The 23575-nt window shown below is 36.4% G+C and overlaps 2 protein-coding genes across 7 annotated transcripts in view; both read right to left on the bottom strand.

Annotated features, from left to right (window-relative positions):
* Positions 1–12: 12 nt before the first annotated feature.
* LOC102217790 (ADP-ribosylation factor-like protein 6) lies at positions 13–4945 on the bottom strand. Of its 6 annotated transcripts, XM_023337588.1 has the most exons (9): positions 4667–4945; positions 4427–4477; positions 4249–4310; positions 4103–4171; positions 3925–4019; positions 3034–3163; positions 2577–2632; positions 2412–2424; positions 13–399 (listed from the first exon to the last, which is right to left on the bottom strand). In XM_023337588.1, exons 1-9 carry the CDS (start codon positions 4787–4789, stop codon positions 360–362), a joined length of 639 nt encoding a protein of 212 aa, XP_023193356.1. In that variant the 5' UTR covers positions 4790–4945; the 3' UTR covers positions 13–359. The 6 variants fall into 6 exon arrangements, with proteins under 6 accessions (XP_023193356.1, XP_023193357.1, XP_023193360.1 ...); XM_023337589.1 differs by lacking the exon at positions 2412–2424; XM_023337592.1 differs by lacking the exon at positions 3925–4019.
* Positions 4946–5883: 938 nt separating this feature from the next.
* Positions 5884–23575, bottom strand: part of LOC102217539 (ephrin type-A receptor 6-like) — a 186882-nt gene continuing 169190 nt past the window's right edge. Inside the window, exons 11-17 of the mRNA XM_023337586.1 lie at positions 22346–22531; positions 16943–17004; positions 15821–16030; positions 13062–13211; positions 9697–9890; positions 9296–9445; positions 5884–8138 (exon numbers count right to left, since the gene is read on the bottom strand). Of these exons, the coding sequence (XP_023193354.1) occupies positions 8024–8138; positions 9296–9445; positions 9697–9890; positions 13062–13211; positions 15821–16030; positions 16943–17004; positions 22346–22531 (1067 nt within the window). The 3' untranslated portion in view covers positions 5884–8023. The remainder of the gene's footprint in view (positions 8139–9295; positions 9446–9696; positions 9891–13061; positions 13212–15820; positions 16031–16942; positions 17005–22345; positions 22532–23575) is intronic.

The following is a 23575-nucleotide window of genomic DNA, read 5'->3' as shown; positions in this document are numbered from 1 at the left end:
GTAGTGCATCATTTGACTTTAACAGCATCTTCAGAAAACAAAAATAAAAAAATAGATAAAAACTGGAATAGATTAAAAAAGCTGCTTCACTGCATGTAGAGAATAACCCAGATTATGTATACATTCAGACTGCATGCACACTCTGTAGTGATGTATAAGGAGTTGATGACAAGTGCTTCAAACAATCACTTGACTCAGATTGCAGCGTTCAGCTTTAAAGGGAAGTTGAGTCTTTAAAAGTGCAGCTCAGAGAAAATGTGCTTGACTATTTGACATTGAAGTTTAAGGTTTACGACATCAAGAGTGACAAACACCTGAAACACCGAGTCAGATCCAGTTTGCACGTCCCTGCGTCCCGATCACGCCTGGTCATTCATTTGTTCATTGTTTTGATATGATCTGCAGGAGAAAAGGGGGAAAATACTTTAGAGTCTGGTTGAACTTCAGTCTAATGATCTACTGACGGCTTGGATTCACAAAGCTCTTGAAGGGAAACTAATATTTGTGGTGAGAATGGGATGTAAGACAGCAACAGCATTACTCAAGGAGAAATAAAAAAACTGGGAACTTTTTTTATGTAAAGTTTGCATCTTTTGGCAAAAAAGTGCATTTATGTTCAGCATCCTCATCTGTACATTGTTGAACAACCTGCTGCAAATGTTTTGGACTTTATGTTTCTGTAGCTTATATTATAGAAAGTCTTGTTACACATTTTAAGTTAAATTTAAGGCTGGAAATGAGGCTCTTCCAACCAGGGTTGGGTAGTAACACTAGTTACATTTACTCAATTATATTTACTTGAGTAACTTTTTTTTTTAAACCCAAACCTTTAGAGGTATTTTTACTATGCTGTATTTTTTTACTTTTACTTGAGTAATTTTTTTTTATGAAGTATCGCTACTCTTACTTGAGTAACATTTCTGGATTCTCTATCCACTGGATTAAGAACAGGAATGTTTTAGCCAAAAATTCACCAGACACAGACACACACCTGCAGTTATTTTTTAAAGTTTGATATTAAAAGAAACTGATTTGGAAAAATTTTCTTTTGCCTGATTCTGCTATTGTTCTGTTAATCTGTTATTGTTTCTTATTATTTGTCATTTTTGCCCATAAAATACCAAAATTTCCCCATTTTGGTCCATCAGATGGACCAAAATGATGTAATTTTTAAATATAAATTATTGATAATTGGATTAGTAATTCAGTAGTTGAGTTACTAATTGATTAGACTTTTTAACAAATCAAGATCATGAATTTTCTCAAAGTGTTTAATAATGTATAGATAAAACCAATTATCAAACTGTTAAAATCTAAACAACTGTGTGTGCATTCGATAACTGCTTTTTAAAACTAAACAAAACTTTTCACAGGATTTTCTGAATGTTTTTCAATTTTACAATTAAAATCACTGATTTTGTGATGCTAATTTTTAAACAATTGCAACAAATTTCACGTATAACGGTGAATGTGACTTGTGTTACTCGCCGTACCGACTATAACTTGACATCAAGGAAAGCTGAGACAGCGCTGTACAGTAGTAGAAGTAAGAAATACTGCCACCTGCAGGCGGGAGTTGGCACTCTCTTAAGCTCAATATTTTTGACCATTTTTACTGAAAAACCAAAAAGTGGAATTTCCACGATTGTGGAATTGCAAAAAAAGAAAAAAAGTGGAAGAACTGATTGATGTAATCTGGCCGTAAACGGATACAAACTGCTTTAGTTTTATTTATAAAATTACATTTAAGCGCACAGCTACTATGTTGGAAGTTCTATTTATGGTATTAACCCAAGGTTAAAAGCATAATACCCATGGTATTCACTCAATACCATGGGTTTAATGACTACTTCTCTGAGTTTATATGTTCCACAAAAGGCATGCCGGTTCAGATGGACGGCCATACCTTGGAGCAGCTGTTGGGTTTGTTTATTGTTTTCCATGATGCAGTTTGTTCATTAACTTTCTCTATGTTGTTCTGCCTTCACAGAGCACAGCAACATACCCCAATTATATTAAATTAACCAATTACACACAGGACTCTGTTTATGAATTAAGAGACTTTAAATGGACACTAAAATGCAGAGCAACTGAGTAAATAGGGCTGAACACAAATGCATGCAACATTTAGTAAAAACAGCAAAAATAAAAACACAAAACATTTTCACAAATATGTTTCCACTTACACAAATGTGCACATCTTTGTCTCACATAAAATCCCCCCAAAATATATTGAAGTTTGTAGTATTAATTTGGTTACTATGTGATTGCTTTTGCAGCGGCATATACAATAAAGCAAAAGCTTTTGTGTTAAATAGTTAAAGTGGACTCAAACTACCTAACTCGGACAAAGACACCTACAGAAATGTACATCACTCCACATTGACAAGCTTTAGCTCTTGGGTACTTACTGTGCAATTTGATCTATGAGTTTAAAAGAAACAAAATCACAACAAAAAGAACAACTTATTGCCAGTTAGTTAAAGGGATAAATGATAGACAGACTGTTCTGGCATTTCAGTTCTGAGACCCATTTTCTCCATTATCCCTGTATGATGATAAAAAGGGAAAATTACCTTGCAGCCAGTCCAGCCCTTCCTGCAGACCTTCTCCTTTGATAGCATTGCTGGCACTGAAAAACAAAATGTGTAGCGGTTAAGTCGTTTATGGAGCATTCCCTTTCTCCAGCCTTTTTTTTCTTGGACCCTGACTGTTTAAAGCTGTCCAGCTCTTAATCCATTCGGCCTCCACCTGTCTAATGAGTAAACAAGGAGGAGGAAAACACATGTATGCAAGTGAGCCAAGCTGCTGAATAACTCCATGTGGCTCAGTCTCTCTGCCATGTTTAACCATGACTGAAGCAAAATTGGAAAGTCTGTCCCTGATTATGAACAGCAAGTAAACATGCTTTACTCTCTGAGTTTATGGTGAGTAAGTTGGCTGCTTTCTCCTCCTTGTACAATAAAATTAACAACATAGCAGCTTTTCTACTGATGACTCATCAAGGTGAAAGCAGGGTAATTGATACTTTACCAGATGTGCCAGGGTTTGTCTTTGATGTTCTCCAAACACAACATTTGCGAGACCTTGACTGAAGACAGAGCGTCCCGCAGGTCTGTCTTGTTGGCGAAGAAGAGTACCGGGATCTTTTTGTTGCAGATATCTGGGAAGACAGATGAGGATAAGACACTAATTCCTCAATCACATCATTGTGCATCTGTAGCCTAAGGTAAATGACCGTCCAGCAATACCTTTGGATCAAATTTGAGAGAGCAATGAAGCAATTTGATTGCTATCTACCTACTTTATGTCATCTTACACTATGCATATGCTCTGTCATGCTGATGAAAATTGATAACTGCTTGAAAGCATCAGGGCAGATTTTGAAAATTACTTTTTTCATCCCCAAATGGTCAGTTGATATTTAAAAATAGAAAAGAAATTAAACAAAATACAAATGTTGCAGTAAAAGTCAGGTCCTCTATCCTGACACAGTGAGACACTGTGAATTTCAAAGACTTGATGCAAATGTAGACAAACTGTACAAAACAGAAGCAACACAAAGATTTCATAAAATGCACATTTTTCCAATGTTACATTTGCATTCTTAATGATCAGATGAGAACCAGCATCACAGCACTTAATAAAGATTTTTAATAATTAAAGTTGGAAATCAAAATTCCAAGTCTGACTTGATCACAAACCCTATAAAATGATTGAAAGCAAAAATAAATGCAGTTAATTTTGTAACAGTGCAAATATCATCTCAATAGACAAGCTTGGATTAAATACATGTAAGCTTTTAGTTGTAAAAGTTCATGTAGTGGCCATATTGGATACCTCTTAGACTAAAACGTCTCTCTAATTATGAATTAGGTAAAAAAATTAAATAAAAATATATATATACATATATATTTATAATACCTTCATGGCTGAGGAAATTATCGAGCTCCTCCTTTGCCACAACCATTCTCAGTTTATCGCTGCTGTCAATGACGAATATGATTGCGTTGCTTTCTCTATTAAAAATAATCAATCACCAATATAATAATTGAAAACTTGCATGTAGAATATGCACACATTGTCTATTTTTGTGCCCTACTTGTAATAATGCTCCCATAGGCTTCTGTATCTGCTTTGGCCTGACATGTCAAAGACTGTGAAGGACAGGCTGCATGCAGAAAGAAAAACACAATGAGTGACATAACATCAGCCAGATTCTGATACTGAAATGTTTTTGCGTTTTACCTTGAACTCTTGAACTTTTCAATGTTGAAGCCAATTGTCGGGACTATTTCTTGAGCCGCTGTCTACATGCACACACATTTGCACACGCGCACAGACACATGCGAACACACAAATAAAGACAAGTAATAGCAAAAGTATGTCAACTATGAAACAAAGGGAGGTATGACGTGGGCTTTACCTGACTAACATGTTTCCACTCTTCTGACAATGGACCTAAATGATTTGGATGCTGAAAACGAATGATTGCAAAGAAATAATAATAATAAAATAATAATAATAAAAAAAAATAATAATAATAGGCATCCAAATGTATACTTTAATGGATTTTAAGATAATTTATCAGCTAAGTAATTGTGTTTATTCTCAAGACGAGGCTGAAGAAAGAAAACGGCAGTTAGAATAACATTTCAAAACTTACATTAGATGGTTTGAGCTGGTTGATGATTGTCGTTTTGCCGCTGTTGTCCAGACCCAAACACAAAACGTTGACTTCTTTCTTCCTTAGGCCAAGCCAGCCTGACAGTTTGTCAAGCAGCCCCATTTCACTCGGCTTGATGCAACACCATTTAGATTTTCAACACATTACCCCATAGATGGCCCGATTCGATCAGGACGTGTTTGCAGATTTTCTCTAAAGCGAATGTTAATGATAAAACTTAGGCTCCACCGCTCTCGCTGTGAATAGATGAGATGCTGCCTGGCCATCGCCAGCTTGTGGCAGGTAATCCTATTACGGTGAATTAAATCCAGTGAACCACCCGGTGGCCTGCTCGTGGAGTGTGGAGCTCTGCAGGCCCCCAATCCTGATGCATTTGATTTATTACACTGTAACACTCTGAAGGATCCCCCTTTAGGCTGCTGGGGCCTGTTATAGAAACATGGCACCTAACAGAAGAAGATGCAGCTCTTTTCTTTCCTGCAACCACTGACTCACATATTGATTAAAATAATTACTCATTTTGGGACAATCATTGGTCTGACATGTTACAGTTTTGACCCATTTTTTTCACAGCAGCAAATATGAAACTTTTCCATAGGATGTTTGAAACATGCATGTCCAACAGCTTCAAATACTTGTGATGCTACATAAACTTTATAATAGAAGGAAAGATGAGACAAAATGAAGAGTGGACCTTAAAAATTAAACTAAGTAACAATAACTTGTAAAAAATAATAGAACCTCTGTAACCTTTTCACATTTTGTCAAGTTACAACCACAAACTTTGATTTAGGTTTTTGGGGATTTTATGTGAGAACACACAAAATAAAGCGTAACTATGAGGTGGAAGGAAAAATAAACGTGGTTTTCAATTGGTTCACAGATAAAAACCTAAAATGCGTACATATTCAGGCTTCCTGCTTCTTTGACAACCTGAAACATGTTGTTGGAGAACTTTCTTCAGCAGGGAAACTGGAAAGTTAATGCAAAGATTAATGGAGCAAAGATATAAGAAAATTATATAAGAAAAACTTTTAGAAAATGCAAAAGACTTGAGAAATGGTTGAGATCAATACATTTTAATGTGGTGATAAGTAGTGATGATCACAGATGATCAGACTGAGGTTGGGTCGCTTAAAATGAATAACTTCATTAGATGTGAAAAGTTGGTAAAGACACGCCCATAAAAAAAATTACAAACGTAATAAATATTTATCAGTTTTCTTCCACTTCACATTACTTTATGTTGGTCTTCCACATAAAATTATGACACTTCTGTCTGTGGTCATAAGGTGACAAAATTTCCTTGGTTTTGGTTTAAGCGCAATATACTCACTGAAAAATTTATTGAAACATGGTTTTCCATCTTCTAAGCCAACTTTGACAAAATATTTGTCACCCTCTCTCCTGGAAATATATCAAAATCCCATGAGCAGTCAGCCACCAGAACCGTTCATCTTTATTTGCAAATAAATATCCGCTGTAACTGCCTCTTACAGTGTGCAAGATCTACAACATCTCTTTGGAAATGATAGAAAAATAAAATACAAGAATTATAATAAGTATACTTGTACTTTGTACAAAAGAACGTTCTAACATTGCTCAGCAGTAGAACATGCTAAACAAACAGCATCTGATAACCTCAGAATTCATGTAGAGGGGTGGGTGTTTGTGAGCGTGTGTGTGTGTGTGTGTTGGCGTGGATGTGTGTGTGTGTGCATGACCGACCTCGCTGTGACCCAAAAGGCACACATCTCCAGATCCAGTTGGGTTTAATCTGTGAGTTATAAAAGCTGCAGATAATTATTTTCATACGACTCAAAAACAAACAAACAAAAAAAAACTAGGTCCTGTGACTGCACTAAAACTTGTGAACTTCTATAAAGTGTTTCTGGCTTGCATGGCTAACAGACTGTAAGGCATTCCGTGTGTGTTTGTGTGTTTCTGCTCATGTTAAAATGACACAAGATGAAATATAATGCTGCTGCTTATGTTGCGTGCCTCTCTTTCTTCTTGGCCAAAACAGTCATAATATTAGTTGTTCTCTGCCAACCTATCTATTCCCACTTTATATCGAACTAAGCTTACTGCCACAATTGCTACAATCTTCACATGACCACAAAGTATGCACAAGCAGTTGTTAAAATCTACCAGAAATTGTCTGTTTCCTCTATCCTCACAAGCCGAGTTAGTTGTAGAAATCAAATCAAACGTGAAGAATTTTGCAGGCTTTTGGCTGTGTTTGAGTGTGTGTGTAGAGGCAAAACGACATGATGAGACAGGAAGAACCGGGTGAGTCCTTGTTAGCTCTCCAGATAAAGAAAAACAACTAGAAATACCTAAATTCTGTGAATATTCATATAGTAAGACAGTGGAGTTTGTGGAGTTTTTCAGGCAATGTTTAACATTCACAATCAAAAGCGAAACAAAGCCAAGTAAAGTTGATCACACAACTGTGTCTACACTGGTTACTAAAAACCGTCAGACCTGCAGGGTGATTTTTCTGCAGGACATTAGGAACCGGTGGAAATCTGTCATTTCATGATTCATCTCCCACGGAGATGCTGAGGTGACTGCATAATACTGTATTGCTGATTTAGATTTAAAAAAAAAAATCTTTTAAATAAATAAAACATTTAAATAAGTTCCAGATTTACTAGGGCTTTCACATACACGACTGCACATATATTGATATTAGGTTATAATAATAATTAACTGTCTATACACTTTTAAACATTCAGTAAATCTCTATATCGTACTTTTCACTTCTTCCTTCAAGTATTAGTGTACCAGATTCTCTGGACATCAGGTAACTAAAACAATCCAAATAAACCTTTATATTAAATAATAAAACTCTAAACTAAAAAATACTGAGGTTATTTCTCTTTTCAAAGGACAAAAACAGATAGATTGCACACCCGATAGCAGCTACATGAGCAAGAAAAAGAAAACAAAGTCCAAAGATTCGGTAGATTACATTTGCAAATCTACATTTCTAGTATTGTTGCTCCACACACAAAAAGTACGGCTGTTGCAACAAGGCATTACATTCCCCTAAGTGAGGGCCTGGGCCAGTCTGTGGAGTCAATCAGGCCGAAGTAGTCTGGCAGAACCAGGCGTACGAAATGATGGGGTGTTCAGTACAAAAAAAGTCCAAAGGGAAGAGTAGGAGACCAGGAAGAATTATGCTGGAATAGTTCTTTCAATGACGCCCTGCATGAGATGAGGACTTGACACTCAGGCACAGGCTGTAGACCGTCCCTCGGCTGGGTTAGACTTCACTTCCTCCTGTCTCGACTACCTGTCCGTCCCAGTCTGCAACAAAAATGGGCGCCCTCATACATGGAAGCCCTTCTCCTGTTCGTGCAGTAGTTGAAACTGAAGGGTCTGTATGCTGCTGATGATCCGCCTCTGGTGGCCGATCAACTCCACTCCAGTACGCCTCACATCTCTAGGCCAAGACGGGAAACACAGACGGAAGAAACAAACAGAGAAACACTTCAACTATGACGGCATGTTTGTTTTGATTTATCTACAGCAGTTATCTCAAACTTTTTCAGGCTGGGGACCATTTAACTCATCTAACAAACACTCACGGACCACCTAAAACAACATCTTGATATATACAACCGGAGATTAAATTATCAGTCTCTTAATGGACTTGTTTTCTTTGTTCAACCTAATGAGAACCATATTCTCTGTACTCGGGGCGTTTTGAGTTACTTACAGATTCTGAATGATCTCTCCAATCATATTTTAACACATGGAATTAAAAATAATAAGTTGTACTACCATGTTTTGTGAGTATTGATAACATTTTAGGGTTATTTGTAATTAGAAGCACAATACAGGAAAAATAGACTTGAGTTGCTTTGGCAGAAACAAAAATTATCTTCTGCACCATTAAATATAAAAATTATCCACCCATTGTTTTCAATTGTATTTATATGTTGTATTTAATTAATTTAGTCATTTTTAATTAAATAACAATAACAATAGCTGCTGACATGTGAGCAGAGAATCACAAGCAAGCAAAGTACTAATCGAGGTAGTCGAATCACTCGAGGAATCGTTTCAGCCCTACTTTCCAGACACCAAAATTCATTAACTCATGGCCAAAAAACACATTGACTTTTTTTTTTAAAGCTGAGACAAAAATGGAAATACAAAAACGTGCAAAATGTAAATTTCACATAATAGATTGTCTTTAATTGTTAATCTTACACTTGGTAGCCATACTCTTCATTAGTCTTTTAATTGCTCTGAATTTTATTGAGGATTATCAGAGTTTAATATCCAAGTCATTTTTTTTTCTTCCACAGATAAATTACTTTGTGTGGGTTTGTGCCACAAAATCCCAATAAAAAAGTTCATGTTTGTTGTTTTAAGGTGACAAAATTTAAAAGATCTCAAGGGAAATCAACAATAAATCAACAATTTGGCAAGGCAATATAAACCCCACTCAACAAGAGAATGCACAGTAAACCCAATACAGGTTTATTCATTTACACAGAGCAAACGTAGTCAGGATATCCCCATCTGTGCTTTTGATTTTATGCTTTTCTTCCTGTCATTAGGTAATGATTTTTTTAAAGCACTTTGACTCACTCAATACTCATCCTCGCCACAGAATCCAATGTGTTGAAGCCTGCTGCCATAAAATTGCTTTTGTACTGACTCATCTTTATAGAATCCAGCCAGTCGCCAACAGAGATGAACATTGGGTAATCCATGTCCTCCGCCGGGGATTCTGGTAGACTGATATGAGGGGGAAAAAAAACAGAAGATTAGTTAATGTTAGATCATGCATGAATTCAGACCACAGACAGGAGAATGTGAAAACCAGCAGAAACGACACAAAGCTTTCTACCTGAAACCACAAATCCCCCCTCATATTTTGCCCAGAGGGGAAAGTACTTTCAGAGATAGAAAAACCTTCCCTGAACATATCCTTTTAAAGCAAGCTGATTTCCTTTTAATGTTTCATCAGGACATCTGCGGCACTGTACCTCTGGAGGTCCTCTACCAGCGGCAGCAGGCTGCTGGGGTTACGAATTAGTTTGTCCAGGAAGGAGACGATATCCACGAATTTCGGTCGATGATTCCTCTCTTTCTGCCAGCAGTGTAGCATCAGCTGGTGCAGGGCCACAGGGCAGCCCATCGGTGCCGGCAGCCGATAGCCCTCTTCAATGGACAGAATCACCTGGAGAAATAATTGGGTGTGATAAAAGGGTTAACGTGAGAAAAGGCCACTTTGTAAGAATCGACTTAGCTAAAGAAATCAATATGTTAGGTCGAAAAGTTGGAGTTCTCTCAGAGGGAGGTTTTTGTTTGCCTTCTTTACTCAGCTCATGTTCTGGAGAACAGATTCTTCTGCTGTTTCACTCTTTCTATGAGGCCCAAGGACGCTGCTTTCTATCTACTAATTATTTAGAGCATTTTCACGCAATTTATGTTCAGTTGAATCTTTAACATAGCACTGATAAAGTATCCGAAATTAACCATTACTTATCAAGAAATCAGTCGGAGACATTCATTCTTTACCTGTCAAGGTTAAATCTTAAGAGGAATAAATTAAGAGATTTTTTAATTTTTTTCTACATGAAGACTTATTTATGATCAATCAAGCAAATAAAACACATTATATTAATTATTTCACAGTTTCCTTTCCATTCTCACTGCTCCAAACAAAGAGAAAATAGTTTTCTGAATAAGAAATTACCCCTAAAAGGAGAACCAGAGAGCCAAACATCAGCTGGAAGAAAACATTGGGAAGAAAAGGCAACTTATTTTCTGGAACCAACCATGTTCTGTCACTTTCATCTTTCTGTCTCTTGACTGGATGGATTGTCAGCCTTTTGACTCCAGCAGGAGTTCTGTTTGACCCGAGGTCACGTTGAGAAAAAAGCCAGGCAGTTGTGCTATCTAACCCAGGTCTTTGATCGTTCCTTTCTTTGAATTTTGAACAAAAATAATAACAGGATACAAAAGAAACTCGTTGGTCAAGGTGAAGTTGGTCTTAGATAAGGATAAAAGCAACAGAATTTTCTTTATTTCACTTTCAATATATGTACTTTTTACTTTTCTTTAAGTAAAATTGTGTGAAGTAAGACACATAAAAGAAAGAGGGAAGGATCAAATAAGTTTATACTTCTGCCTAACTCCTTTTCAGACAGTTATCTAATCATAATCATGTGAATGTAAATGTTTTCAATAAATAACTAAACCAAACTAAGAGTCCATGCATATCCAGAACACTGATATATTCTGAAAGTAGGGCTGCAGCAAGAGATTATTTTTCTAATTGATTAATCTATCAATTACACTGACAATTAGTTGATTAATATAATATAAAAATAGCACATGCCACAGATTTTTCACTTAACCAGTTTAGCTTATTATATATAATATTAGAAATATTAAAATATTCAAATAGACAAACGATTTAATTACTATTGCATATAAGAAAATAAAGATTTTATTGACTAAAAAGCAACAACACAGCATTCCTTTAGTAAATCTGAACTGTGTGAAGCCAACATTGTGTCAATTCAGGAGTTTTGGCCAAAATCTATTTATAGACGAAGGTGTTTCTATCTTAAATGCAAAAATGTTTATACCTTTTGTACAGTTTTGGCTGAATTACTGCTCTGAATATTTAGTTCTTTCAGCAATTGACATTTTTTTTATTCTATACACTGCAGTTAACAATTAATTGATTACTAAACACATAAAACAACCACTTTTACTAATAACAGACAGCAAAGTCTTAAAAAAAATTTTTGATTTGTTTTTTATGGTTACAATCAACAAAGAGATGCAAAAGCATTTAAGGAAACATTTAAAAGTGTGTGAAAGATGTCTTTCCAGATTTATATAGGTGATTATATTTTTATTGTCCCTCTTTTTGATGCTGTTCTCAAACTGCTCCATCAATCAATTCCCACGTGTCCTTCTCAGTGTAAATCCTTGTATTATCACAGAAGATAACATGCTGTAACCTCCATATGTCATCTCTCAGATTCTCTACAAGGCAGTCGACTATCTGCATGTATCCTTCAGCGGTGCAGCGATAAGTGGCTGACCAGGAGGAGATAGCGTTCGGCTAGTTTTGTGCCTTGGCTGGCCTTTTTGCCTTGGAAAGCACTTCTAAGCAATTCCCAAACAGCACAAATCCCTCCCAAACCCTGGGATCTCGTGTGTGTATGCAGGGCATTTTCGTATAGATGCGCATGAGTCTGTGTGTAAAGGGTCAAAGGGATTAGGCTGGAGCTTTCACACTCAGCGGAGAGAAGGATGAATCTGTCTCCACCGTGGTCCCTCCAATCCCTGACCGCAGCCTGGGGATCAGTGGGTTTCTCAGCCACACTGATCCGCAGCTTTAAACTGGACTCTCTGAAGTCCTCGGAATCTCTGACCTCTACTGAACTTCCATTCTCTCTTCGTCATCTTTTTCTATCCTTTTGGATGTATTTCTGCTCCTAAACTCCCGCCTCTTAGAGGTAGGTTTTTCATGTAAGCCAGCTGCTGCAGAGTAGCGTAAAGGGCAACAACCTTTATTTCTAAAAAAGAAAACAAAGTCCTCATTTGAGCAATACGTGCTCACAGAGATTGAAAAGATTGAAATAAACAAGACGTAATATCTTGAACAGGTTTTATGGATTCCTCGTACGCTGCTTTAACACAAAGTAAGGATTATTAAACTTTAAACTCTAGTTACTTAAAGGTGACCTATTATGCTTCTTTGAACAGCTTAGGATAGGTGTGTGGGCCGTACAAAATGTGTTCATTACATTTTTCATGCACAAAATCCTTAGATTAATAGATTTTAGTCCAAGTTCTGCCTATTTTGAGCTCCTTCCTCTTGTCACTTTAATCCAAATAAGCTGCTCCAATCACGCCCTCCCAACTCATAGTTTACACTGACAGAACTTCCCACACAACCAGCAACAATAAAACAAATGGTTTCTCAATGGTAAGTTCACAACAAAACACTTGTTCTTTCAAGCAGCCATTGGTAAAAATCAGCTAGCTACCAAACTAAAGTTCCACTTGGGTTGCTAGGTAACGGTCAGGGCTGGCTGGGGTTGCTAGGTAACGGCGCAGTGCCTATTGAATGTGACTTAACAGTAAGGAGGTTTTTGAAATGGTTCAATTTCCAGTTGCCAAAAAAACACTAACCTATTGCCAAAAAGTGTCTGTGTGTTTATTTAAATGCTTAGGTTGTTTTTAGAAGCAGTTGAGACCCAAATGGAAACACAAAAATGCTTGTTTAATATTTGATCTCAAAAATTAAACCATAAAAACAATGTAAACTGTTTCTTATAAAATTTTTGACACTTCTTCAGTAACATGAATGGAGCGTAATACTCACATCCTGGTTGGACATCTCCCAGTATGGCCGCTCTCCGTAGGACATCACCTCCCACATGACTATGCCGTAACTCCACGCATCACTGGCCGAGGAAAACTTTCTGTATGCAATGGCCTCTGGAGCCGTCCATCGGATCGGGATCTTACCTCCCTTTAGATAAAACCATAAGACAAAGTAGCATAAGTTGAGTTGCTGATCATTTAATAATAACCACTTATAAATAGGGGTGTGCCACACCAATCCCTGGGGTCTAAATATTTGGCATTTTTAATCAGGATTGATCCGATACCTGTTGCTGGTGTATTTTGCATGTCAGGCATTAATCAATTTTAAGTTGCCAATTCTTCACAAGCACAGACTATAGATTACAGTTTTGGCTCTTTTTTCAATTTTACCCAACAAACGTGATCTTTCCAAGATCAATTTCATCAATTTCATAATTTCAAAGTGAAAGTGAAACTGTACAAGGCAAAACTTCTTTTTTGACATTCAAAACAAAGTGCTTTGTGAAAAGGTTTTGTCCAAACCTGAATATCTACAGCTGTATACAATTTGTTGAGTTGAATTATCAACAAGTCATATCCAAATAGAATGCAAACATGCTAATGTTAGCCTAAAAAAATCAGCAAATTGCTTGAGCTAATCAATAACTTTTTCTTCTTTTTGTGTGGTTTTCATGACAAGTAGGGTCCATGTCAATATACAAAAGTATGATATTTCCCCTCAGGTCTGATTTTAAGAGTTTGTTTCATTTTGTTGTAAAAAAACAAAAAAAACTTTTTGACAATGGCACAAGTTTTTGTTTTAGACAATGTCTCTCTAGCGGTTTTATTTGCAGCGTAAATATTCACATAATTAGTACTTTTACTAAATGTCTCTAAAAAGATGCCACAAACCAAAATGTACTAAAGTATGTACTGTAGATATTATTGCTACTTTGACTTTGTCACTTCAATGAATAATGATTTCCACTGCACTTTTATTTTTCAAATTCTACCGCCAAATATTCAATTTAAATCTTCAAAGCATCTCAGGTATCCCAATTTTTGTTTATATTTAGAATCTTTGTGAAATGAATCCAACAAAAAGGATTATGTGACCAAAGGTTTACAAGATCCTAAATGGTTCCTTGGTAGCTGTGAGTCGTTTTAATGTTATTGCCTACAGTAAAGTGCTCACTTCTGAAGAGCATTTACAGCAAAATTTTTCTTATGACATTTTATTTCCGAATCACTAGATATATTCTTTTTAAACCTTCACTTCAAAAGGTTGTTTCCACACCGGTGTGCACACCTAACTGTAGGATTCATGTTATTATTCCAAAGTGAAAAGGCCTAAGCACAAAGGCTGAAAATTGAAAACTGAAACCTTTGAAATGGACCACATCCTGCGAGTTTTTAAAGCACACTCGGGCACAAATCAGGCCATTTAAAAAACACTAAACCAATCACTTTTGACACTGTTGTCCAAAAAAGCTCCATATTCTGAAGATTTTGCTTTGGCATGAGATTTTATCCCGTCTTTACCTTTGCCTTTCATTTCCCCTCTCTGGAGTTTAACCACTGACTTGTGGAACAGAGAGTTCAACTCTGAGCCATAAACACACCATTTCCTTCACACAAAAACCTCAATACAAACCAGGAGATGGGAGTCAACACCAAGCTCTGGGACATATATAAAACACACTCTTTTCAGCAAAAGAGTCCTGGAAACCAACTTTTAAAGAATATGTAAGTAAATGCCAAGGTGTGATCATCTTGTAGTGAAGGACACATCACTTTGCTTATTCTAACATTTGTCCTTCAGTGGAATCATCATTTGGCTGCGTTCACACTGTAGACTTAAATGACCCAATTCCAAAATTTTGTCAAATCGGATTTTTTTGCCGGTGCCGTTCACACTGCCACACATATGCGACCTGTATGTGTTCTTCAGTCTGAACTGGCAAAGGACCTGAAAGTGTCCCGCATCCGCAGTCGAGGGCGCAATAGCATCAGCGTTCTCAGTGTTCTGCCAACCGTCATAAAAAGAAGAAGTGCTCAGTGTTTGTTGAAGTAAACATGGAGGCTAAAGGTGGAGCATTTGAAGTTGTTGTCCGACCGGAGCAGCATATTAACAACTTAATCCTCATTATAGTCCGTTGTAGTTGTTATACGTCCTGCTAGCGCGTATCAGGGCGCAGAATAGTGAGATTTTTCCAGCATCAGTGGCGTTCAGTTCGGATGAATGTGATCTGAACGTTAGGTCGCATTTGAATTGGATACCTGTCGGATATGAGTCCAACCTGTGCTGTTCAGACTGTCATGAAAAGATCAGATACAGATCACATTACGTAAAAAAAAAAAAAAATCTGAATTGGGTCACTTCAGTCTGCAGTGTGAACGCAGCCTTACTACATATGCCATCAAATTATGTCATATTCAAAGCTAGTAAAACTGGTCATACTATTTATGAAATGGTAAGAAGCTTTTCTGATTAAAAATACATTACATATCTATTTTCAAGTTCTTATACTTGTCAACTTTGAAAGGTAAATCCAGCTAAATAATGAGATTCTGAAATAAGGGAAAACAAAATATATGCACATTGCATTTAGAGGATTATCTCTAGCTTACGGTGAAATCTGTTTTAGTTGGATTAAAAGAGAAGTTATATCCCTGGAATAACCTGAAGACGAGAGTAATATCCTCATTCATGATGTGAGTTGCTGTAATATGCAAACGTCTCATCGTCATTTCTGTGTCTGGAGTCAGGAGTACCGTTGTGGTGTACGCAGCCTCTGGGTCGTCCTCCAGCACTCGGGACAGGCCGAAGTCTGACACTTTGCACACCAGATTGCTGTTGACCAGGATGTTTCTGGCTGCCAGGTCTCTGTGAACGTAGCCCATGTCTGACAGATACTTCATGCCCGAGGCGATGCCACGCAGCATGCCGACCAGCTGGATGACTGTGAAGTGACCGTCATGTTGCTGCCACACAAAACGGGAAACATTGAGAATTAAAAGGGACAGAGATGCTGGTGGAACTAGTAACATTTGGTTATGTTACAACAGCAAACTTCAATGGACTTTATTGGGATTTTAAGTAACGGTGCGCAACGCTGAAGTGGAAGAAAACAGAATACTTTTAAGGGTTTTTTCACAAATAAAATTGTAGTATGCATTTGTCGTTTGTTTATGTTTCTACCATGTTTGCGTATTTGGAAGCATTTTGACAGATTCTCCTTTGCAAAAAGGGTAGTAAGATTGAATGTAAGCAATCAATGAGTAGCACTTCTTAATTAAATTTATATCTTGACACTGGCTGGGTTTTATTTAACTGATTTTCATTGAAAAATCCAGTTTTTCAGTAAAAACTGGATTTTTTTATTTAAAAAAAAGTCAGACCTCTTCACTGATTTTATCCCCCTGTGCTCTGATAAAAGAGGCTCCATTTAATATATTCAATGTGTCTGAATAAAAATCCACATCTCACTGCTTAGATTTCTAATTGTACCAAATTTTTAAAATTATGTAGCAATTTTCTTCCACTTCAAAATTCTGCAGAGAAATTCTAGCAAGATACATAAAAGCTTGTGTTAGCATCATGACAAAATGTAGAACAAACGTGGGCATGAACAATTTTTCAATGGGATTTTTTACACCAACAAAATATGTTGGAAGAAAGAAAGTGGGTTGTTCAGAATTATGTTAGCAATAAAATGACATGACAATATGCTCCAGTAAATATGCTCCATTATTCATAAGTCATAAAAGTATCTGCATCCAAGGTATAACCATGATGCTGGCACAACGATAGGCCCACGGCACTAAAATATATTTATGGTTAAGGCCATGCTCATGAGGACATAATCATAACGGTGTAATATGTTGAACACTCACTCTAAGAAACGAGTCCAGCGATCCATTTTCCATGTACTCCACAACGATCATCACAGGCCTGCCTGCAAACACACAAGAACAACACAAATCATTTTCATCCAAATAAATAGATTTTTTAAAACTTACTCTGCTATTAACTAAGGATGCAGTGGTGAGCAACAAACTATGTCAAAACACAAATAAGACTTCCATGTAAATCTCAACAGTGATCTAGTTTTAGCATTCATGTATGAGACCCATTAGGTTTTAACATTCATGGACTAATATCCCACTGGAAAATACAGCACTAAAGAAAATATTGTTTAAATCTGAGTGAGACATGGGGGTAGATTGGTACCATCAAGCAAACATGGTTTTTCTTTTAAAATATTCAGCAAGCAACATGAGACCTGATCAATATTTAGTCCATGTGTGAAGAGCAAAAGTTAGCTGATTTGAACAGAGGATCCCAGTGGTGTGAGTTACTGGAAGGAAACTGTCAAAATTGGTTTGCTGATAAGGCGACACTAACCTGTAAGAAAATAGAAATAACAGTTTGTTTCTGAGGCAGAGGAGGGCAGAGTACGCAAAAATTGCACTCAAGTAAAAGTAAAAAGGAGCCAGAAATTATTGAAGTAAGAGTCAAAAGGTAAAAAGTTTATTGAAGTACTGAGTAACTGATCAAATTATCAATCATTTAATATTTAAAAGTTACATCATCAGACGGACCAAAAATATAAAGTTAAGTGGAAAATTTGGTATCTTTAGGACAAAGTGACAATAATATACAAAAGTAATAAAAAATAATAATATCAAGCAAAAAAATAGTTTTTGTCCAAATCAGTTTCTTTCAATATAAAACTGATGAAACTTTAACAAAAGCTGCAGATGTGTTTCTGTGTCTGGTGAATTTTTGGTTAAAACATGTTTGTTTTTCATTCAGTGAATGTAAGAATAGCGATACTTCATAATAAAATTACTCAAGTAAAAGTAAAAGGTACAGCGTAGTAAAAATACTCCTAAAAGTAAATGTGTTTGACTAACTAGGAACTACCCAACTCTGCTCTGAAGTGATTGTCTTAACTCTTACATTTAAAGTATTTTTTTTCTTAAAAATACAAGAAAATATGGAATACTGAGATCTCAAAGCATGACCTATAAAAGGTAAAACTTGATTGGTTGGTTTATAAAATAATGGAAAATGTGTTGAAAAAGCCTCTTTTTCAACATATTCTTTTACACAAGAAATAAAAAGTCTGAGTTAAAATGAAAAAGTTGATGTCACGTTTTTCAGACCAAGAAGTAAGATTGTAAATCACTTACAATATTCATTTATCATTTGTGACTGTGTAATTCAGCAAATGCAAAAACGTAAAAATGACAAAGAAAGAGAGATGAAACATTAACACGGATATCGATACACAATGTAGGAAAACGCTAGTAAATATTTCTTGTGCTCGGGGATGAAAAACGGAGGAAATATAATATCAAATTAAGTCTCCCTAATGGTGAACACTGTACATAATACGCCAAAAATTATGACAATAAAATATCTGCGGTAATTTATGTGTTCAGTTGAAACTATTGTTAACGGATGGAGGCATTCTTAGGAGATGCTACTTTACATTTTCAGTTTCCACAATAATGCATCCATAGCAATAAGTTTAATCCAAAATAAATAAAAAAATTCAATGTTTAATTTACCCAGTTTGTGGATCTTTGGGTTGCGGCTGCTATTAAGCAAGATTAATGACATATACTGGAAAATTTCCCGGGCAGATAAAGTTTCCAGTTTACAGATAATGTAAAAGCAACATCTCTCAACCACTCAATCACATTAAATATTTAAGAAGGCAGCAGAGGGTAAGGAGCATCTCTTCTCTTCTCATCTTACTCCAGTTACATTGTTCTGTTTGGGTTTAAATAAGGACAATCTTTAGATATCTTAACAGAGCTGATTCCTATCTGCTATAAAGTTTCCAAAAACTCTGATTCTGGTATGAACTGAACAGTAACTAATATTAGTAATTTATTTTCTACCTCTGAACTTTAAAATATTACCTTGCCTTAGTGATGCTTATTTATGTCTATATCTATGTTCACATTGATCTTATCATTTTAAAGGGTGTTTAAAATTATGTTAACTCGCCATGAAATCATTCAAAAAAAGTTGTGGACTTCAAAACCTCAAACTTATTTAATATTTAATAAAAAGCAGATGAGAACTGAAAGTAGGACTAGAAAATGCCAGACAGGCCAGCATAACCAGGTACCTCTGACTAACAAAAAGCTTTTCATAATAAAACAGCTGCCAGTTTTCAAAGCACAGCATAATTATAAAAGCAGATGGTGGAAGCATGAGCTTTTGAACAGCAACTTGTGTTTTTTTATTCAAGTAAACTGCCAATGACACATCCCTGACCACTTCTTCCAACTCATGTCGGCTGGGTAACTTGCCATTATTTTCTCCAATTTAATGTTGTGCATTTTGTGTGATGAGGCAATCCCTTAAAGTGAGTTCTTGTCAGTGGGGAAAACATCTTAGATTTTTTTATTTGAACATAAATGAAAGCAAAATAGGTCCCAAACCTGTCGGAGGATGATACGGCTATAAGCCTGGATGGTTGGGAAGTGCGCTGTTCTGTCATAAAATCGTAACTTCCCTGAAATATTAGAGTCTTTCTTGCTTTTTTTAAACATTTTGCAGTATCATATCAATACCTCCCTAAATTTGTTGATGCTTTCTAGTCACACAAATCCAGCTGGGACAGAAAGGAAATTATTCGATCAAGCTTAGCTTTTCCTGTGCTAATTAGGAAGATCTGGAACCAATATATAGCTACGCAGCACAGCGCCTGAACAAAAAACAAACACACCTGTTTACCACAATCTAATGTGTCACCTGTTTTTTTCATAGCAGGTATGGCAGGCAGTCACAGCACAATAGTCTCCATAATTAGTCTCCAAAGAACAACAACAGATGGAGGAAGTGATAGAGAATGAAGAAAAGACAAACCAGGCAGACAGGCTGACAGGGAGAGTTTACCCAAAATAAATGCAGTGTGATGCCCCACTGACAAACACAAAAGGCTTTTGATTGCATGATTTGATGTGCATATTGTACCGTGAGTGGAAATCCCACAGACAGTTTTGGGAATCAGGTTGCTCCTCTTACTCTCCTCCCCCTCTACTCACAGATGAAGGTTATAAATCTTAAAAATAAAATACATCCTCCTTAATGACGGTAGTGGGGCTGCGCTTTAAGGCACTGACGGATTTATCATAATGTTCCTGCAGTTTTTAAAATAAACGAGCATATAAACTCCCCCAGGCTACTCTTCAAGAAAAGTTATTAATATTTTAATAGGTTCAAGGTTCAATAAAAAGCAGAACGAAATAAAAATGTGGTTTCAGAGTAAATGCTACCTATAGTGTAATTTAGACAATTATTAAACAATGATGTGCTGTTTTCCACTGTCCCATAAGCTGTATTCTTCAAATAAAAGACTTTTATCCAGGAAAGTAAAGTGATAAAAGTATTGTTCATTCGTTATTACATTATGCTGAAGCATATCCTAGTTCTAGGTTGGTGTTTTCTATCATCATTTAGGGAAATCATGTCCTGACTGTCAGACCTGGAACCAAAAACATCCAATTTATTCAATTTAATCTGTATTCTAAAATGGAAAAAGCTACAAAATCTGAAGTTGCTGGATGACATAAACTTACAATTTAATAATATTTTATGGTATTTGTTGTGACAATAGCAAAAGTGATCATAAAAAGTATTTAATATGTATTTCCATATTTTTAGGTAATTGTGCAACTATGACTTGACTGACAGACAATTTACTATTTTCCCAATTTCTAATCATGATATGACATTTTTTATAATACAATAAATATCAATACATAGTAGAGAAATATTTACTGAACACAATCAGTCCAGAAAAAGTTGCAGAGCAGTTTCTAAGGTTGAGAACTATTAAGAACAAATGGGGGGGGAAAAACATGGAACAACGATTGACTGTACAAAAATGATTCAAAAACTTGTCTATTAAATCTCCAGTGAAGTCAAAGCAACACCTAAAGGTCGGTATCAATTACTCAACAATAAGAAAGAGAGACCAAGAAACAATAGTATTGAAGAGTTTCAGAGCAAAACCCCAGCTAACCAAAAACAACAAACAGTCCTGCCTCATGTTGGCCAAAAAACCCCAAAACATCTCGATTACATTCAAACTTGCAGGAAAATATTCTGTGAACTGAGGAGACAATGTTCAGGTTTTTAAAACTAAATTATGACCTTTTAGGAAATTGGCGAACTTTACAACTCTAATTAAGTAAATTAAAGTTGTTAAAGATTTAAGCGTCAACCTTCAGCATATGTCTTTCACCATAATAATCACATTATATAATTATATTGCCGCATGGAGGGATTTTCTTCCCCACTCAGTCCTATTCAAGATAATAGATTATCAGAACCACATTTAAGTCTATTGTTGGAATATCAGCATTGAGCCGCTCTAATTTAATATTGGCAATCTTTGGCTTTACAAGCCTTTATCAGTGGAGTCGTCATCAGGAGGGTCAGAGCTGAAGTCTGTCCTCTATCTGCATGCAGAGAAAGGCAGAAACCCTTCAGGGGACACATTTATATTCACAGTGATGTCTCAGTTTATACACCCCCTGTAAATACAACCATATGTTGCGCCTGGTGAGTCCCATAAAACAAAGCTCGTTACCAAGTTTCCAGCTCCTCCCCCACTGCACCTTCTCACTTTCTCATTGTTTTCTCGCACATCTTTTCAGATTACAAGACATTTCTTCCTAAAACAAACAATGGAAACATAGATTTACATAGCCATGCATGTCAGATACACAGATGTACAGAAAACCAGATACGTCGAATAAAAGAAAAGCAAACACGGCATTCGTTTGCCTCAGACAAATATTGCTTGAAGAAAAGTTGCTTAATTAATTATTCGTTTTTGTTTGTAAAATTCCATATAAGTGAACAAAAATCAAAATGATGGTTTTTATAGTCTAGTTGTTGGCAGTCACTTTGAAGAAACTGAGTTATTGTTTTATTGTCTTTCATACAAAACAACAAGTTATCTATCAGCTGCTTCTTTAACATGTGTCCATGTACTCCATCCATTTTGACTGATTTAGATCTTTTAAAAAGAAAAACTGATGCAAATTTGAGTTATTTGATGTAGTTTGTAATTATAATGTGGCTAAATGTGAAAAATCTCAAAGTGAGAAGATATTCTTCTAGGGCTGTGCACTGAAATAGAAATAGAAATGGATGAAACTGTTGCACAAAGCTATTGATCTGCTCCTTAAAGTCAAGATGAACCCCAGAAGTAGTGGAAACAATTCTCTTTATTTCTCATGTGTAATGTATTAACACCCTCTTACTTTTTGTGACCACTCCTTCCAGTCTGATGATGTTGGGATGATCAAACTGGCCCATGATCGACGCCTCCCGCAGGAAGTCCCGCCGTTGACGTTCAACGTAACCTCCTTTCAGCGTCTTTATTGCCACCGCAATCTCCTTTTTGCCCGCCGTTCTCAAGCGGCCGCTGCACACCTCGCCAAATTCACCTGCAAAACACGATCACACACGCGCGCACACACGCCCACACACACACACACACACACACACACACACACACACACACACACACACACACACCCCATCATGTTTCCAGCATTTCAAAGGTGATTACACTGAATTATTTTGCCTGAACTTGACTTTAATCTAAACCCAGTGGCACCACCAGGGGCTTTGAAGCTCTCTTTCAATGTTTTCTATGAATATAAATTTAAGCTGATTGAGAAGCTGCATCAGCGCCAAAGTTTATTTATTTATTTAGGTCTTATTTTATCTATTTATGTCTCCTTTGTGTCCTCCAGAAATCAATGAGCACATAATGCTCAGTACTTTGAACATTTAAAACAAAATGCTGGACACACTGAATTTTAACTGGTTTTTATTTTCTCAACTTTCCTTTCAGTTGTACTATTAACCCATTCTTTGTAAACGTATTGTTAAATTATTGCATCATCTAATTGTAAATTATAAGGCACCGAAATGTAACTGGGGTTGAATTACATTTACTTTATAAATAAATAAAGCAGTGATTCAAATTTGATTAAAACATACTGCAATGATCCTAAAGAGATATAAAGAGTTTTTGTTAATTATATTAATTCTTGCTGATGGCTGTGTGCAGAAAGGATCTCCTGTAGCAGTCTGTACTACAGAGCATTTGAAGAAGCCTCTGACTGAAGACACTGTTTTTCTATGACAGTCTCATGAGGAGGATGCATAAATGTCTTGATTGTATGTAAAATCCTTTGCATCATCATGTCCAGAGGTTACACAGTCATCCCCAGAACAGAGCCAGAACAGAACCAGCCTTTGTTGTTGGGCCTTTTTAGGTTCCTGATTCTGATGCTGCTGCCCCAGCAGATGATTGCAGAAGACATGATGCTCTAAACGTATAGAAGATCTGCAGCATCTTGCTACGCTTCCTCAACAAATCCGTCCTGCTTTGTCCCTTTTTGTAGACCAAGGGTGCTAAAAGTAGGGCCTGTGGGCCATTTGCTGCCTGTGGACTGATTTTGTGCGGCATCTGGATCACA

This window comes from Xiphophorus maculatus, chromosome 7, assembly GCF_002775205.1.
Source record: "Xiphophorus maculatus strain JP 163 A chromosome 7, X_maculatus-5.0-male, whole genome shotgun sequence".
NCBI classification, from domain to species: Eukaryota; Metazoa; Chordata; class Actinopteri; order Cyprinodontiformes; family Poeciliidae; genus Xiphophorus; species Xiphophorus maculatus.
Note: the sequence above shows the minus strand (reverse complement) of the source record. Positions and strands in the feature narration are given on the sequence as shown.